General features: G+C 42.7%; 1 protein-coding gene across 1 annotated transcript in view; it reads left to right on the top strand.

Moving 5' to 3' along the window:
* Positions 1-438: 438 nt before the first annotated feature.
* Positions 439-18,230, top strand: part of Syne1 (spectrin repeat containing nuclear envelope protein 1) — a 461,163-nt gene continuing 443,371 nt past the window's right edge. Inside the window, exons 1-2 of the mRNA XM_055615901.1 lie at positions 439-599; positions 8,725-9,007. Coding sequence (XP_055471876.1) covers positions 8,941-9,007 — 67 coding nt within the window. The 5' untranslated portion in view covers positions 439-599; positions 8,725-8,940. The remainder of the gene's footprint in view (positions 600-8,724; positions 9,008-18,230) is intronic.

Here is an 18,230-nt window from a genome sequence, read left to right as displayed (position 1 = left end):
AGTTAGCACCCATAATGATGCAGCATCTCTGGGCTGCTGAGACGATCATGCCCCCTAGGAAGGGGACCCCTTGGCAGAGGCTAGCCCGTGCAGAGTGGGCCACAGGACTCTGGCTGTCAGAGAAGTGGCCACTAGCTTCTCTAGGAAGCATCTGCAGGTCCCCGCCCTCGGCTCTGCGTGGTGACCCGCACATCCTGGACCTGGGGAGGGGGTGGTGTGGGCGGGTGCTCAGAGGCCTAACCCGCTGGGGCGACCTCCGCTGGCGACAGGAGCAACAGCTGCAGGGGGCGGGAGGTGGGGGAGGCCTAACCCCCCGGTGTGCAGCCTGGGGGAGGGACGGATCCTCCAGGCAGGGAGGGAGGGCACAGCCGCCAGCTCAGAGCACTGCGAGTGCGCCAGCCGGGAGCACCGGCCCACACCGGGCTGAGATTGTTGTACTCTGTCACCAGGGCATCCTGGCTCCTGCAAACCCTGCAGACAGCGCCAGAGCCCCGGTTCCAAGGCCAGGGAGTCAGCGCGTACCCGGAGCTGCACGCAGCCGGGGGAGGCATTCGCTCCCGTCACCTCCCCGCTCGGAACCTCAGCAAGGCCGGATCAAGGTAAACAGCAAAGGTGGAGGACAGCGATGGAGGAATGACAGGTGCAGAGCAACACATTGCAGCAAGTTTGTGCTTGAGCGCTGACGCGCAGCGAACCTGGGAGAGGGGGTGGCGGCGGTGTGTGTACGCGGTGTGACACTCCTGGAGAAGGCGAGAGGGAGGTTGGCTGCCTCTTTGCATCTCGTACGTACATTTTCCTATTAATACCCGGTCTCTGGGCTGTCATTTCCGCTTGCTGCACATATCCTGGGAGCCAGCGATGCCCCAGCGACAGGCAGCCGCTCTCTTATGGTCCGCTCTGTTGCTACTATGAGATGCAAGGTTTCAGGCGTTGAACGAATTCTAGGATCCTCCCTTCCTCCACCCCCAGACTATTTTAGGAAGGGTTGCGGGAGGGAAGTTGGGTAGAGGAGCCTAAGGCTTGAAGACTGCTTCGAGGCCCAGCAGACTGCCCTGGTGCAACCGCCTCCAGGCGGAGCCTGCTCTGGAGGACAAGATAACTTTGATCTACTCTCCAAAAAGACGTTTTCCAGCGAGGTTTTGCACCTCTGAGGAGTGCTGGGAAATGGCGGTTCACTGGGAGGCAGATGCAGCGCACAGGGCAGCACTGAAGCTGCTGACAGCAATGAAGCACCCCTGGGAAAGGAGGTTGGGCTTGTCGGTTTGACCTAACTCCTTGATGCTTCAAGTTCAGGTCTGGTCCATAGACTCAGGTCCATCCTAAAGAGAAATATCAACCGTGCAACCCTAGTTCCCTGGATCGTGTTTTTCGGAGCTTTTCAGTTTGGGGTGGAAAACTTTTCTGTATCTGAAAAGATTATGTGAATGTTAAGAAAAAAAAAACCAAAACCCAATATTATTTTTTTAAGACCCACTTATTTTTCTCTTGACCTATGAGCTACATTCAAGTCAACATTTGATATAGGAGCCAGACCTAAGCAAATAGAAAACACAATTTTCAATCAAGCAAAGGTTATTAATATGACCTACATCTCTACGAAATGCTGATTTAATTGTGAGTCATGAGGCCTGTTCTCTGTGAGAGGCCCTTTATCCTCCATGATAAAAAATTAATAATATGGGTTTAAAAATTCCTGACATTAGAGAGCTCAACTGAAATACACATCTATTTTTCTTGTGTTTAAAGTCTGTTTATATTACTTTGTGGCAGACAAAGAACAAAATGTTCCGGGGTCATGACCAACTTAATATGTTTCATGTTGCAGATAAAGAAAATCTTCAGACTGTGATAGTGTTAGTAATTAGGAAACATTTGCTCAGCTCTGGGGTTACAGCCTCATTTGTATCTTTTTTAACTAAGGGTTCTTCTCAAACTGTCTCATATCCAGGCCATCTCCTTTTGCTCCTGGGGCTTGAGGTCCAGGAAATGCTAGTTTGCGTTTCAAGATCATCTGGAGCTGCTTGCTTGCCTTGGGTCCTGCAATCCCATAATTACACAGTCTACCCAGCTTCCTACAAGGCGGAGGTGTGACTGGGCAGACCCCAAGAAGCCTGTCACCAGGCAGGGTGGATTATGCCATGCTCACAGCTCCAGCTGCCACACCCAGGAGCCTGCCTGTGACTGGCATGCAGGACTCAAGACTGCTGTGTGGACACTGTCCTCTTAAGTACTTCCTCGTGGTCCAATCTAAAGAGAACTAATGCTGAGCAAGGGCTGAAATACATGCCCGCCCCTAAGTGGGGAGCCAGGATGACAGGTATCACCAGTAGAAGGCTCTAGGCTTAACTTCCCAAAGGGTCAGTTCTGACGCTGGTTTTCGGTTGGGATGCCTTGTGATTACTTTAATATTTTTTTCTTTCTACGAATGGCCTCGCTTCTTGTTGTTATCTCAAGCAATTCTTAATTGGCTAATGAGCAACACTTTCCCGACACCCTCCATGCCTGCATTAGTAATATCCTTGCATTAACCCACGGGAGCGCTTTTCTGGTTCTAGCCATCGTAATGTTCAGTAATTCATGCCAGCACTAATGGGTGGGTAAAGAAAAACAGTTGGTTTTAAGACTGTGCATTATTTTAAAGTTACTCCAATAACAGAGTATAAAGGAGAGTGAGATTACTTCAATTTAAACCATGGGCTTCTCTACACGCGGAGACATTTAATTAGTAGCTGTACTTCATTGTTGTAAACTTACTTGAATGCTTGTGGTCTCAGTTCCTGATTTCTGTCTCTAAGTTAGTGGCATTATGCCTGGTAATGGATGGCTGGACCTTTCTGCCACTTTCTCCTAGCACTGACAGTGCTACCTGTATTGTCCTGAGGTGAATCTCTGGATCCAGTACTATTTCTCCCGCTGCTTTCCTCAGTTTATTTTTATATTTTAGTCGCACAAGCAAGAAAGTGCCAGAGAAGTGTATTGTGCACTCTGAGTAGAGACTCGTGACATCTCCCACTGGGCTTTTCACAGGTGCTAGCATTGCAAGGAGGGAACCACCCAGCTGGGAGAAGCCACACAACAGAGGCTGAGGTCCTCTGGCCCCTGGCCTTCCCCTGTGCCATCAGTACAACAGATGGTGGCTGTTCCCAGGTTGACCCGGGGTGGCAACTTTACAAAGACACCCCGAGTTGTTGTTTATGTAATCTCCTGCTCTGTGACCTAAGCTCCCGGAGGGACTTGTCGGCTTTGGTCACTGCATGGACTACTAAATATTGTACTACTGCCACTCACAAATTCTTATTGCATATTTTCTGTGAAATAATAAACGTGGGAATCTAGCTCTTCTGTGTGGTATGGCAGGTATACCTAGCCATACCAACTCTCAGTGGTTTCTGAGAAGATGTGGAGATGGGGCAGGGCCTGTCCTGTTGGCATATAACCCATGGATATCCTTTCTACCCATCCCAATAACTAAGCCGTGCTTCTCATCCTTCCCCCCCCATTTCCTGCATCTATTGAAAGCAAAGCCACCTGTACAGCATTGGCAAGGTGAGATCGTGATGGTTCTGGGTCTGGTCCTGGTGCTGTGCTCAGACAGCTCATGCTCGTGTCTGCTGCTGCAGGACCACTCTCTTCAAGGGTCTGGGGACCGCGAGTCCCTAGCTGCCTGGCTGTCACTCATACTGCCTTTAGCAAGCACACTTGGGAATTTTCCTGGCTTAGGCTTGAGAAAATGAGGCAAAGAAAAAAACAACAACAGGGATTTGTTGAAATTACATGCCAAATGTACTTACTACTTACTCGTTTCGGCAGTGCTGAGGATGAACCCCACGTCTTACATGGGGTAGGCAAATGGCCTGTCACAGAGTCTCACAGCCCCTGATCGCATTTTACATTTTACCCGGTGAGCTCCCAGTTTAGTGAGAGACAGCATCTCAGAAAATAAGGTGGAGAGCGATGGAGGGAGACTCCAGGTACTGAGTTTGGCCTCCCCTCCCCCACACACAAGCAGGCATGTACACACAGACCATGTTCATTAGCATGTAGAGAGGCACATACACAGAAACACATCAGTGATCATATGAACAAATCAAGAGTCAGCTCTAGGATTTTCTTTGCCAGAGCCTGATTTTTCTGGAACTTTACCCCCTCTAGGAAGCTACTGTTGAAAGTTCTCCCGTACAAGATTATCATGAAACTACCCCACTAGCTGGCTTAGAACTCATATTTCCAAATTTATGGTCCCTTTGTTACACTTCCTTTTCGTTAATTTGGAATTTCTTATTAACAGCATACTTCCTTTTCATTAATTTGAAATTTCTTATTAATTGACCCTATTGTATCAGCCAAAAGCAAAAAAAGCATAATTTCACAATTTCGGGTATACGTGCATAGGCAAATGAAGAAATCGAAATAGTTTATCTTAGCCCTGAAAAAGGAAGGATGTTGCCCCAACTCCTGTGCTAGAGAGGAAGGAGTTTGATGAAGGGTATTATCTCATAGACACAAACTATTATGCACTTGATTAAATAATTTAAAAATTCAACGTTGAATGTTCAGCATGTGTCCATGGATATAGTTGATATCAGTGCCTGAAAGAGAAAGGCAAGAAAAATTAAAGTCCCAGGACTAGGACATAGTTTTAAACATGTACAAGCCCTCTGTGCCACCCGACCACTACAGAAAGAAAACGTGCCATCGTCCCTCTACCAGTAACAGTCACAGCCTCGTTAGAGTGAAGCGAGCTTACAGTGTGATGAGCGTAAGCCAATGTGTGCTCAACCTCACGTGGGCCGTTTCTGCTGGAGGAGGCGCGCTGAGGCAGCCGGGAAGGCGTTGACATGCGGGGCACTGGGCTGCTGTCCCTTCCTTCAGCGTGGAGTTTTCAGAGAGAAAAGGGTATGAAGAGACACTAAATTCCCTCAGAGCATCGCCAAGAACCCTTCGTGTCTCCCAAGACCTCTTACTGTCCTCTCTCCACCCTGGAAATGCATCTTCCTAACTCCTTGGCCATCCCAGACCTCTCCAGTCCTAGCTGACCCCTCACCAAGGTTTGTAAGGTTCACTTCCTACGTTTTTCCTCCACCTCTGCTCATTGTCTCTTCCATGCAGCTCCCACCTATATTCCAGCTGTCTTCCTTAGCCAGCTTCCTGGATCTTTCAGCCTTACCCACCTCAAACACAGCCTTGAAGACAGTAGCCGGGTTCGGGGTGCAGTTACGTCAGTGAACTGCTTGCCTAAGCTGTATAAAGTTATAGTTTTGATCCCTAGAATCACATAAATGAAGCATGGTGGTGTGGATCCACAATCCCTGCCCTGAAGAGTTGGGAATCGCAAGAAGTTCAAGGTTATTATCAGCTACATATCAAGTTCAAGGCCAGCTTGAGCTCTGCAAAATTCAGTCTCACGCAGAAGAACACCAGTAGTTGTAATTCTCGTCTCTAACCCAGGGTCACTGAATGCCTTCTTGGTGTCTCTTAGGGAAATTGTGAGCATAGTGTGAAGGGCCTTCCATCACTCCACCTCTTCCAGAACACAGTGCTTCAGTATCAAGGTACCATGCTGTTCCTTACACTGAGGTCTTTCCTGAAGCCTGGTGCAGCCTGGAAGGCAGCGTTCATCTTTTTACCTGATCCATTGACCCAGACTCAGCTTAGACGTTAAATCCTTCTCAGGATATCATTCCAGAACCCCAAGATCGACATAGCCCCCATCTTCTCTATCCCTCTAGTTTTACATTCATACTTATTCCTGGAATTTTTTTTTTTAATTTGTCTCTTCTACATTGCTTCTCTCACTGTGTTCTACACTCCTCAAAGAATAGGTTCTGTGCCACATTTTATCTCTGTCTCAACTCTGAGCTCAGGATTTCAGAATGTGTGAGTTTTGCAGTGGCAATAAAACTGGATACATGAGAACAGACACAAGTAAATCATAATTTAATGTGAAGAGAAAAGTGATTCAAAGATTAGTCTTTTTGAGACATTTGTATGAACAAGAAGAAGGAGACATAGGCTGATACAGTGATTTGCAGAAAATAAAACCCTTCACATTCTGCAATTCTGGGTAGAAAGTGTGGGGCTGTTAGGGACATCAGGGCTGTCAGGGACTGGTGTGAGATAGCTGGCTGAAACAAGTTTCTGGGTTTTGTTGTTGTTGTTGCTGTTGTTGATTTGTTTTCTCAGTGTCTGGAATTAAACTAGGGGCTTGCATGTACTACATAAGTGCCTTGGTACTGAGCCATATTCCAGCCACTGTTCTCTCCACCTCTAGTGTGTGTTATGTATAAATGATGTCAATAGATACACACATCGTGGGTAGATCCTAGATAGATAAGCAAGCAGAGGGACATCCCTGAGTTCTACCCTTACATTTGAGGAACCCGAGTTTCTCACCCTTGAAATGTCTCTCATCCTCTGGTTTGCCAGTCCCAGTAGCTCTCTTCTTTAGGCAGGGCAATCTTCTCTCCAGGGGCTGTGGGCTGCTATTAGGTTAAGGCACAGGCCATGATGTACAGTTGTATGAAGTTGTTTCTTACCCTCCCCATCTCTTGAAGCTCTGCCCTCTGCATATCACCTCTCCCACCTACAAGACGCTGAGTGCTGAGTCCTGCTTCTCACATATATTCTTTCCAGTAGCCTCTGCCTCCCCAACATGTGAAACTGCTCAGGGCATCTCTGTCTCCTGAAATGAAGTGAACAGTTAGTGAGGCCTTCTGCTTCACTACACTCCTTTGATATGTGAACACACAGTCAGTGTTTTCCACCCTCTGCAGTTGGAACTGAAGCATTCCAACCAGAAACAATATGTCTGAATCCTTATGATGACACTTTAGATGGGCAACAATGTGCCATTATGATTAATGACTTAACCAATCCTCCATCCACTCATTGTTTTGTACAGCACATAGAGATTCGTCTTACTGTAATTTTTTCCTTCAGTCAAATGGAACATCCCCTGTGTGTGCATTGCTCTTTCTGTAGACTTTTGACTTGGCCACTGTCCTTTATCTCCCAGACACAGTCCTTGTTTTCTTCTGACAGCATCATCTCGTGGAGATGCACAGTGTGACTGACCAGAAAGATTTGCTGCACACAGGCCGCAGCATAACCCTTCCCGGAGTGTCTCCCCTGGAGCATGACTCTTCTAATTACCTCGTTCATAGCAAGACTTTGTTCAGCGTACCCCAGGGTTAGGAAATCCTTGTTCACAGTACATTTCTCAATGTCAGGATTTCACTAACGACTTGGCTACCTCTTTTTCACCACCCAAAATGAGAGTGAGCAATTGCACCAACAAAGCAGAGAATTGGGAGGGGTGTGGCTAGGATGATAATGTTAACTTACCCCATCCCAGTCTTGCTGTGTACTTAAGAATCTTTCTGTATAAGCAAGAAAAGAAAAAAAAAAGCCAGGCCTATTCTTGTCTTTTGAAATGAGATTATTTGGAAGTCATATTTAGAATGCAATAATTTATATGTTTGTATGCTTTCTTATTTGTTTTGCTTTTTGAGATAATATCATGTATCCCAGGCTGGCCTTGAAAACCACCCCCCCACCCCTGCTTCCTTGTTTGGACGGAATGTGATCTCTCTGTTTCTTACACATGCCAGCATACTATCCCTTACCTAGCTTGATACATTTCAGCTTATGCCTCTGGAGCCATAAGCTAAAATAAGCTCCTCCTCTTCCCCCTGAGTTCCTTTTAATCACAGCAGGGGAAAAGTAACTAACACAGCAAGTGACAAAATAAAATCAAATAAAAAGTAGGTTGCCAAAAATACATCAGATAGAAAAGTCTTGACACTGAGGTATCTGCAGAGATGATGATGACCTCGGATGCCTCATCCTTTTGCTTCTACATCTGGAGCTCTGCGATTACATGCCTTCCTGGGGATTGAGCTTAAGGCTGTTCATATACAGACAAGCACTCTGCTAGTGAAGTCCAATGAAGCACCCCAGCCTATCAATGAAGCCCTATATTTACTGTGTTAATTCACCAAATTGTTAGTAGAAGCTGGGACAAGATGCCCTTCTTGGAAAGTGTCCAATGAAACGATGCAAAAAAAAAAAAAGTTTGTAAAACAATTAAAATAGCCTAGGTAAGGGGATGACTAAACATAGAGAGATGAAGCTCAGCATTTTGATTGTAAGTTACAAATCAGTATGCATTGGTTAAGCAGGAAACAACACAGTGAGCATTTCTTGGACAGAGCACATTTCTCAATGTCAAGACCTCACTATCTGACTTATTTTAGGCAGCCTACTTTTTATTTTATCACATATTGTGCCAGTTACTTTTCTCTCGCTCTGATAAATGAGCGTGATTAAAGCGACCTTAAGGGAAAGGGGTTGGGGGGGCTTGTTTTAGCTTATGGTTCCAGATTCATAAGCTAAAATGCATTGTGCTGGGGAAAAGATGATGCGCTGGCAGGAGTAGGAAGCAGAAAGTGGACTGAGGCTATTGACCCTCAAAGCCCAGCCCTCCTGATGTCCTGTCTGCAGCTGGGGGCGAGCGCCAAGCACATGAGCAGGGCCTTTCCTGTTCAACCCACCACACACGCCTAAAGCTTGCTCAGTGCTTTAAATTTTCTAGTGTTTTCTATATTAGCTGTCTCCCTTGATAGTGAGTCAGACATTGCAACAGAATAGAAACATTCTTCTTCTGCACTATGACTAAGGTAGATATTTTTCATAACTGTATGTTTTTGTTGTTTTGCTTTTCAGGCTCTTGAGTCTACCTAAGCGGGCTGCCTTAGGACAGAAGGCGAATCTGTGGTTCACCGTGGTAGAACGCTGTCTCCTCAATGATCACCATGAGTTCTGGGGATCTGTCTGATACTCAGTGGGCATAGACAAGACTTCACGTGTTATCCAAAGCAGCATCGTATTACCCTGCACCGAGGAACACCTTGGTGTTGGTTCCATGCTACCAGAAGGACCATGGCAACCTCCAGGGCCTCTTCAAGGTCCCATCGGGACATCACCAACGTGATGCAGAGGCTACAAGGTAAGCCAGAAATGCAGTTTTTAAATGTGCTGGAGAAAAACTATCACCTTATCTCAGAATATCCTCTGTTTTCTTGGTCTTTCATTCAACTTTATGGAGTTCCAGCAAAGAAGAGAATAGACTGGGTATCTTTTATTTTAGTATTTTCAGTAAGCCCACGCTGTCTTGAGACAACACGCACTTCATGTGAAAAGGAAAGACAGATAGATGTAGCAAATTGTGATTGTGTGTCCATTTTAGTGCCCAGTTGCAAAATCAATTATGCCAGTGCTGTCCTGACAGGGTTGCCATGACAACACTGTGCAAAGAGCTCCATGTCTAATCGGAGGCTCAGGTTCCTTGAGAACTTCCTCAGTCAGGGCCCCTTACCTTGTGATTATCAGTCTGTGCTGATTTGTGATATCCGTATTAGTTGGACTTCTCTTCTGCTTATTGTTGAAGAATCTTCTAAAATCCTTGTTCAATTAAAATAAAGGGGGGGGGTCTGTGGTGAAAATAAGACCTAAGCTCCACCCCAACCCCCAAACCTAAGATTGAAAATTCTGATTGGTTTTGTTCAGTTTCAGTGATCTCAGAATTAAGTTGGTACAGCTTGGTATGTGTATGTGGAAACGATTCCTCTGACCACATGCCTTTGCTGTATTCCCACGGGGAAATTATTGAGTCAAATCTTGCTCCAGTGGCATCATGCACGAATGATGGAAAGGAGACCTGACCCCATCAAAATGTGGAGAAGGTTGTTTTGGTCATGGAGGATGTATCTATGAGTTTGTTAAAGGTGGAATTCTCTAGATAAGCTAAGTACTGCAATAAAGGACAGATGTGGAAAGGTTTGAAGGGACTCCTTTAGGGTCAGATTACAGTTCTGTTCCATATTCTTTATCTTGTCCTTGGTGAAGGACAGTCCTGAGTGGGGGAGAACAAAACTGAAGAGTATTTATGCTTTAGCCTTGCTTTGTTATTTTTTTATAACGTAGATGTAAGTGGCTTTTCTTGAGAATTATGTGGAGGAGGGAAAAGAGCTGAGGTCCCATCTCTGCTCCACACTAGGTCTGCTGGATGTCTACTTAGATGTCCCATTTGCAAAACACAGAACAGTTTTGGGACCAGACAGTCATGACTCTTGGACCCTCCCAGGACTATGTTGTGACATGCAAGGGCACAATATATTAAATAGAATTTGTGATATAATTTGTCGATGTTGTGGTATGGTGAATGATTCAGATAGTAATAAAAGAATAATAGCTTGATAATGTGTCAGATTTGTTTCTCTGATTGTGTAGATTTTTAGAAGATCGTTCATGTTTTATGCCTTCGGAGCCATGTAAAACTGGTGATTTTGTTATATATGTACTTGTATAAGCCATTCTTCTTTTTTGCCAAAGTTACAGAAATTCAGAAGGCTATCTGACAGTTAGAATGCTGAACCCTGAAACTCAGGAAAAGAACATCTCTAAACATAGATCGTCTTGTATATATAGCTGATTGATGGGCAGGGGTGTGAGGTCTATGGCAGAATGTCACCTCTGGCTGGTGTCAATGGAAGAAAGAGAGGGCAGGAAGTGAAGTGATTGCTCTGCGTGTCTGCCACCACATTGATCTGCTGGGCTAATTCTGCTGATTCAGCCAGCGAAGCACAATTTCTGTTCTCATTGTATGTCCTGAAGATCCTTTGAAGCCACAGGGGGTTAGCCCTTCTGGCAAAGGGAAAGAGTCATCTGTGGGGGTAGGGGAGATTTGGAAGCCTTGCTTACTCATTGGAGCCCGCTGACCATCCTCATAAGCAGAGACTGCCATTATGGGACAGAAAACTAAGACAAATGAAGATATTAATTTGAGGAGAGGTGAATTTGTCCTAATTTAAATAGAACTGGATTTGATGTTTTCAAAGTTAAAGATTCAAAAGAACATTTTTTTTAAAGAACTTTTATTTTCATTGCTTAGGTTGATAATGTGCTTTTTTTTTTTTTTTTTTTTAAATCTCTCCAAGCAGCTTTTATTTTCACTTCATAATCATGAATAAGAAATAAAGAGGAAGGGTCTTTCTTTCAACAATGATAGCCTGGCTTTACTCTCTTGACTATTTTATCTGCAGCTACATTGTTGACTGCTTTCTCTTTTAATTTGTAGTCCCAGCTCTCAGAATTCAAGTGCACACACAGATTGTGACATAATTCTGCTGCTACTGTAGCAGTTCAGTCTTTCACCTTTGCCAATATTTGTGCTTGTCTGAGCATAATGTTTTAGGCTGGGATCCTGAATTATGGATGAATAGCCAGACTGCATTGGAGAGTTCATTTGCTGTTAAGAAAAAAGATGTTCTATAACTTAGCCAATCAATTTCAATCTAAGCTCAAAGGGAAGCATGAGAAGTCATTATATAATATAGACATCTAAACATTTTAAATGCATAAAACTATATTTTAAAGATCTTTCATAGTACCTCTGAGTCACGTTTACGTAGAATATGTGTTGACTTTTCCCAAGTACTTCTCTTTTATTCGAAAATGTTAAATTTCATGGGTCCAGATGAATATGCCAATGACAGGGTGGCATCAGAATCATCTTACAGAACAGGTGCTAATTAACCAGGCAAATGGGAATCAGCATGCTAAGCCACATACAGAAAGTGGTTTCATAAGTGTGTAGTGTTAAACCAGCATTGGTGGCACCCATGAGCCAGCATTCAAGAGACTGAGGCAGGAGGATTGGGAGTCCCAGAGGAGCTAGGCTAAAAAATTAGACCATGCCTCAAAAGGGAAAAAAGAGAGAGAAAGAAGAATTTAAAAGAAAGTAGTTTAAGGCCAGCCTGGTCTGCAGAGTGAGCTCCAGAATGGCCATTGCTACATAGAAACTCTGTCTTGAAAACAAACAAAACAAAATAAAAATTATGAGTAAGGTTTTCTTTAAGTCCACTAAAATGAAGCATCAAATTAACAAAACACTTGATTGAAAAGTGGAATAAAATCATAAAAAATGAAAAGCTAGCTTTCCTGCTATGTAAAATGAGGAAACATTTTATTACGCATAAGGTAGCAGCACTAAGGAGCCTGGTGGCATGGGAAATGTCTAATTCTTTTATAATTTCTTGAGATATTAAGTTGTATCACTTGTTACTCTGGAATAATGTCCCATCTTATACAACCACAAAGAAAATACCCAAACCCAAATTATTTTATGTTGACTGAAAGTCTACTTCAGAGTGCCCTGTCTTTTCCTATACCAATGTCACATGACAATATCTCAAACTGAAACAGACTTGAGTCATTCCTCTACATTTTGGAAAATCATAGCTAAATGAATATTTGGCAACAAAAGCAATGAGTTGTGACCTATTAAATGATGAACTTAAGATAAAATTAGTCAAGACATTTAAAAGCAAAGAAAGAAATGATTTAAATTGCATACCAATTTGTCTATCCCTTTAAAAAAACATTTGAACTAGTTTCCTATAAATGAAAACTTATAAGAAGGTTTTGAACATAAAATTCCTTTGAGAGCACACATCTTGCCCAAATGAGTTATTCTATTTTGTCGATTGTTTGGAGACTGTGTTTGGGGCATATTTGTGTGTTACATTGCTCTTGTATGTAAGTATCTATCTTTATATAATGCTTTGAGCTGCAGCCTTTCTGTTTGTAGAACTATTTGATCTGTCCTGCTGTATGAAGGCTACAGGCCTTCAGGGTCTTTACTGACCTACTAAATATTGGCTATCAAAAAGAAAAAAAATGTTAAAACCCAAGCCACAAAAGTTCTCAAATGCTTTATATCAGCTGGTCAAATAGAAATCAAATTGAATCACGAATTATTAGTATATAAATAAATCTTGTACAGGGTATGAGTATGCTTTACCATGCTTGAGATAGTTTAAATGTTTGCAGTAACACATTCTGATGCAGCTTATGCCTCAACATGCATTATCTATCTCCAGTAGGCTGCTTTAAGCCTCTTACCCATGTGACAATAAAATTGTTTCCTTAACCTCCCAACTGAAGTCTCAGTCAGCTGCTTGGCTTCCCTGTTCTAACACGCTTAATTGTCTGCTCTTTTAGGTCCCTCACATATCCTATGCTTCAGCCATGCCCTAAAGGTATGCTGACTATCTGGAGCACTGGAGATGAGTTCAGCTCCGAGCTCCCAAACCTTGATTACCCTCAGAGCCTAGCTTAAATACGTCTGTGTCCAGGAAGGCTTTCTCATCCATGTGATAAGACATTGTGCTCCCTGCTCTCTCAGCTCCTCTAGCACATCAGGGCACCATGATGGCAGTGTGTTTTGTTGCTCTGCAATTTTGAAAGTCTGGCCAAAGCAACCAGTGGTTAGAAGTGCTTCTTGAGAAAGGCATGCAAGTTCTCTCTCTCTCCCTCTCTTGTTTTATTTTTTTTTTCTCACAGTGAGAAACTGTTGTGAAAAAAATAATTCTGAAGCTCATCTTGGCCACCTTGAAATTCTAGAGGCCTCCCAGGTTTGCCAGGAAGGAGCAGAGTACAAATGACCTCTCATTGCAGAAGGCACAGCTAGTGAAAATGGTTGGGCATCACCAATATAGAGAGAGCAATTAAAGATATGAAGTTCACTGACACCACCCAGTGAGCGTGGCTGGGTGGGAAAGAAATGGATGTTCAATAGTAAAAAGGTGAGAAATGATAAGGGTTCAACACAGGAGACTGATATGCTACAGCCAATGTTGAAGGAAGAAGAGAGATGGGAGATATGGAAGCCAGGGTGATGTGTCAGAGAGGAAAGAATTGGTGGTATCCACTGATGTTTATGTCTATCCCTTTCTGTAACTTCACTACACAAAAGTCTGTGTGTGTGTTTTGCATACTGATTATTGGACCCAAGTAGGTACATGCTCATGAGCCTAAAGCTCAAAATCATTTCTGTTAAAACAAAGAATGTCTGTGCTCATCGATGCAAGAAGTTTCAAGATTCTCAGAAGTTGTTGAATAAGAGAAATTCTTACGATCTTGTCAAATATAATTCTGCACATTATGTAGAGTTTAAGAGGAATTCGGACCCAAGATCTAAATTTTCTTAATTAGACACTAGGCAATCTTCTGTCTTTATGAAGTTTGGTTTCCTCCTTAGGCTATTCTTGATGTTTTTCAGTCACGTGGATGGACTGTCACATTTCTTCTACCTACGTCTTTCCTTATCCATCTCCCTTTCATAAATCTTTACTTGCCCTCCTTATTTTTCTAGATTATTTTTACATATTGTTATGAAGTAGGTGACATGGCTTTCATAGAACCTGTCAGAGTTTATTTAAATCTTAAATCTTTTAGGACCCAGCTTCATGGGGAGGGAAGAGAATGATGTCACGTGTCTTTGGAATATTTCAAACATAGTCAGAACTGCAGGATTTCCCCTTCACAAAGCAAAGTCACTAAATTGGAAGAATGTGTTTGGATTCGGGAAAACCAATTAACTGCTATGGTGGTAGCTTTGCAAGCTTGCCTGTCATGGGTCTGACCTGAACCTTGGAATGTCCTCTGTATGATGGACAGAGAGTCTACAGGTGTAGACTTCAGATTAAAAAAAAAGAGGGGGTAATATAAAGGATCAGCTGGCTATAAAGAGAAAAAAACACTCTAAATTTCTTGTGTTAGATCTCTTATATGCTTTAGAAGACTTAACAACTATTATTATTATTATTATTATTATTATTATTATTATTATTATTATTATTTTACCTTCCACAGTATTGTCTCCTGTTTTTTTTTTTAGACCGAGGATGATGAAGAATATGTATATTCACATCTAAATACATAAATATATTTTCCCATTCTTTGAGTGATAATCTGTAGTTTAAGGTATTTCTGCTAGTTGATATTTAATTAAAATGTGCTCTTTTATCTTAAACAGTTGAGAAATTATGGTAAGAATATAGACAGACATGCAAAAAAAAAAAAAGACTAATAGGCCAAATATATGATTTTGTCTTCTCAAATAAATAGAGACCACGAAAGAAGCTGGAGACATCTGAGACAGATTCAACATCCAATGATCCAATGATCTGTGTCTTTGTTCTATGTATGACAGTATTTGGGTGTAGTGACGTTTGCTTAACTATTTTAAAAGTGGTTTCTACCGTAACTTGTGTTCTTTTTCTCCCCCTATTGTTCACAATGACCTCTTGGATTAAAAACAATTCCTTCCTCTTCTGATATTAATCTTGTGTGTTTAGTAAACACTGGTCCCCACCCATGTTAGAAACAGCGTTTACCTTGAATTCTGCAGCCACCCACACTCGTGTGCTTCCTTCCTCGCCCCAGGATGCACCAAGGTTGCTCACGGACATTTGAGCCCCTTCTATGCTTATTCTTTGTTGTTGCATGGACAAGTTCACTAACTTGGGAAGAGTCTTGCAGTTCCCAGCATTTATGGAGTTGTTTCTGCTCTTGGTCTTGTTTGTGGTTGTATGTGCGTTTACATGTTGTGATCCACAGCATTCACTTTGCCAAGAATCCCTTGGCTAGGTCCCACCCTGCACACTGTAGCAGTTAATGCACAGCTCAATTCTGTCCTGTTCTTTTTCTTATTTGAGAGCCTGGACCACTCCCCTGTAACCTTCCAGGTCACACATCATGATAAAACGGATCTTCATTACCTGACTCCTCCTGATCGCCTCCTTTCATTTTTATTCACCTCTGTGCACCATGATGCCTCAGTCCCCCCTGCTTTCTAGCCGAGCCTTGAACTCACTTGTCTTATCACACCGACCCTTTCTCTCCCAGACTTTCTTTCCCAGGCTTCAGGTCAAGGTGCAGCTCAAATATCCCTCCAGGAAATGTAAATACCGAGTATGTCCAGTCAGAATAAGGACTGTCTTTTCATGTCTGCTTTAAGCAGCTTTTATATTAAAGCGCCCGATGCCCTACCCTGCATGGGCCCGTTCCTTTATCTATGTCTGTTTAAGCCTTAAGAAACTGCAGAGTGGGTGGTTCAGCTTCTGAGACCAAAGTTACCACGAATGTGGTGTTAACTGATGGCTTGATCTTTGTGGTCGTACATTTATACCTGGTTATCCACTGAGCCCAGATCCTCTCAACACAAACGTTAAAACAGCTCAGGGCACCTGCGCTTAGGGCACACCAAGCCCCAGCAATAAGAAGATAATTGTGAAAGAATTGGTTAATAATAACAGATATGATAATGGGTAAATACACATTTGATAAACGACTGAGTCAATACATTTCCACAAAATGGATAGGTACAATCACACAAATTTAAATTTAGCACATGGTAAAGCTGCCTAGATTATTTTCTTGTGTTTTTTTTTTTTTAATTCTGAGTTGAAGATTATTCTTTTTTGGTTGTTGTTTTCTTCTACTTATTATTATTATTATGAGATAGGGTCTTGCCATGTAGCCTAAGCTTATCTGAATTTGAATTTGCAGTGACGACCTATCTGCCTCAGCTTCTTGAAAACATCTTGCTCTTACAAAGCACAACTTCCTACTTCTACATATGCTGTTCTGGTTACTTAGATGGGAAGTGGAATTAAAGTTATGGTTCGATATCTTACTTTGAGGATAAGTGAATAGAGTTCTAGACCTATGAACTCAGAAACCAAGGTGTCAACAGGCATCAAATTGGTTCTAAATCTCTGAGGAACTATAAAAAAAAGATGAACTTACAGTGCTTTGAGATGCATAGTTGGTACCATTCTCAGGGTCTTCACAGAGAGGAGACAGTATTGTTAAACAGTTCTCAGGGTCTCCGGCAGTTTTCACAAGTACAGTTATTTAGTTTTCAGGGTCTAGGGCAGCGGTTTCCAACCTTCCTAATGCAGTTCATCGTGTTGTGATAACAGCCAGCCATAAAAGTATTTCTGTTGCTACTTCCTAACTGTTATAATTGTAGTGTAATAATCTGACATGCGAGCCCTGTGGGGGTTGCAGCCCACAGGTTGAGAACCGCTGGTCTGTAAGAGAAACCCAAGAACTCCTTCGTTCCATTGCTAGGACTAACTTCTTAGGTGGTGTAGCACAGGTCTGCGTGGCGCCCACAGGTGCGGGGCACTGTCGTGTGCCATAGGTTGCACACCGGTGAAGCCAGCCCCTAGGAGATGCTGCTGTGGAGGGCTTGTGACTCTGTCCAAAACAAGGTGGAGGGGAATGAGGAGGATAAATGAACTATGACAAGCTGCTTAAATCTAGGTGTTTCAAATATCGGTTTTACATGGAAGAAAAATGAGAAGACTGTGTCTCATCTTCATCTCTGTTCATGGCTGAGCTCACAACTAATTCTTGAGTAAGGTGAGCCAAGATCACCAACAATTAAATAACTCCTGGGATTATTGATGGCCTTATCTATCTGAGTAGAAAATAACAAACCATAAAAGTAAATCCACAATACCTTAGTCAGCTGAGAATTGCCTGTGCCTTCCTTCAAAAGCAAACATCATTTTGACTATTATTGTTTATGGTGTTTCATATCCAAAATATTTAGGTTATATTCAATGACCGTGATGAATTATTATGAAGTAGCAATTATTTTTATTTCTAGACATACATAGACTAATTACATTTCCCTTTAAAGTTCCTACTTTTATTAATTCCTAGTAATGCTGTAGTAAATTTTGTAATAGTTGCCATATTAAAAAGATACATTGGGTAGGAAAAATAGCCTAGTGGCTAGAGCTCTGGCCCAGCATGTAGAGAGCCCTGGGTTTTATCCCCAGCACTACATAAGCTGAGCAGCATGGCCCACACCTGTCCTCCCAGCACTCAGGAGGTGGAGGCTGAAGAAATAGGCATTAGAAGCTATCTTCAGCTACATAGTAAGTTCCAGGCCAGCCTGAGATACAGGATACCCTGCATTAAAAAAAAAAAAAAAAAAGTGTTGTATTTTTTTTTTCTTGACTTTATCTAATTCAGCAAAGTTGTAAAAACTCCTTGCAGAGTGCACGGGTCTTGAATTTGAAAACCATAAGGTGAGGAAATACTTTGTGCGGAATCATTGTCAAGTTGATGGTTCTCACACGGTATCAACAAGAGACCGTGGGATGACTGTGCAGAACGACGCTGCTGGGTCATTCACATCCTGGCTTGGGGCTCCCACTTTACAGGAAGCATGGACTTTCCAGAGTGAAACGCACACTCCAACACTTGTTTGAGCTGATGAACAAGTTTTTCATTTGTTCCATGAAATACTGACATCCTGTCTGAGTGGTGGCTTCTTTTCAAAATAATTGTAACTGCATCATCCTATT

Source organism: Psammomys obesus, unplaced genomic scaffold, assembly GCF_907164565.1.
Source record: "Psammomys obesus unplaced genomic scaffold, mPsaObe1.curated_primary_1811, whole genome shotgun sequence".
Lineage (NCBI taxonomy): Eukaryota > Metazoa > Chordata > Mammalia > Rodentia > Muridae > Psammomys > Psammomys obesus.
This window is presented reverse-complemented; position numbering and strand designations above follow the sequence as displayed.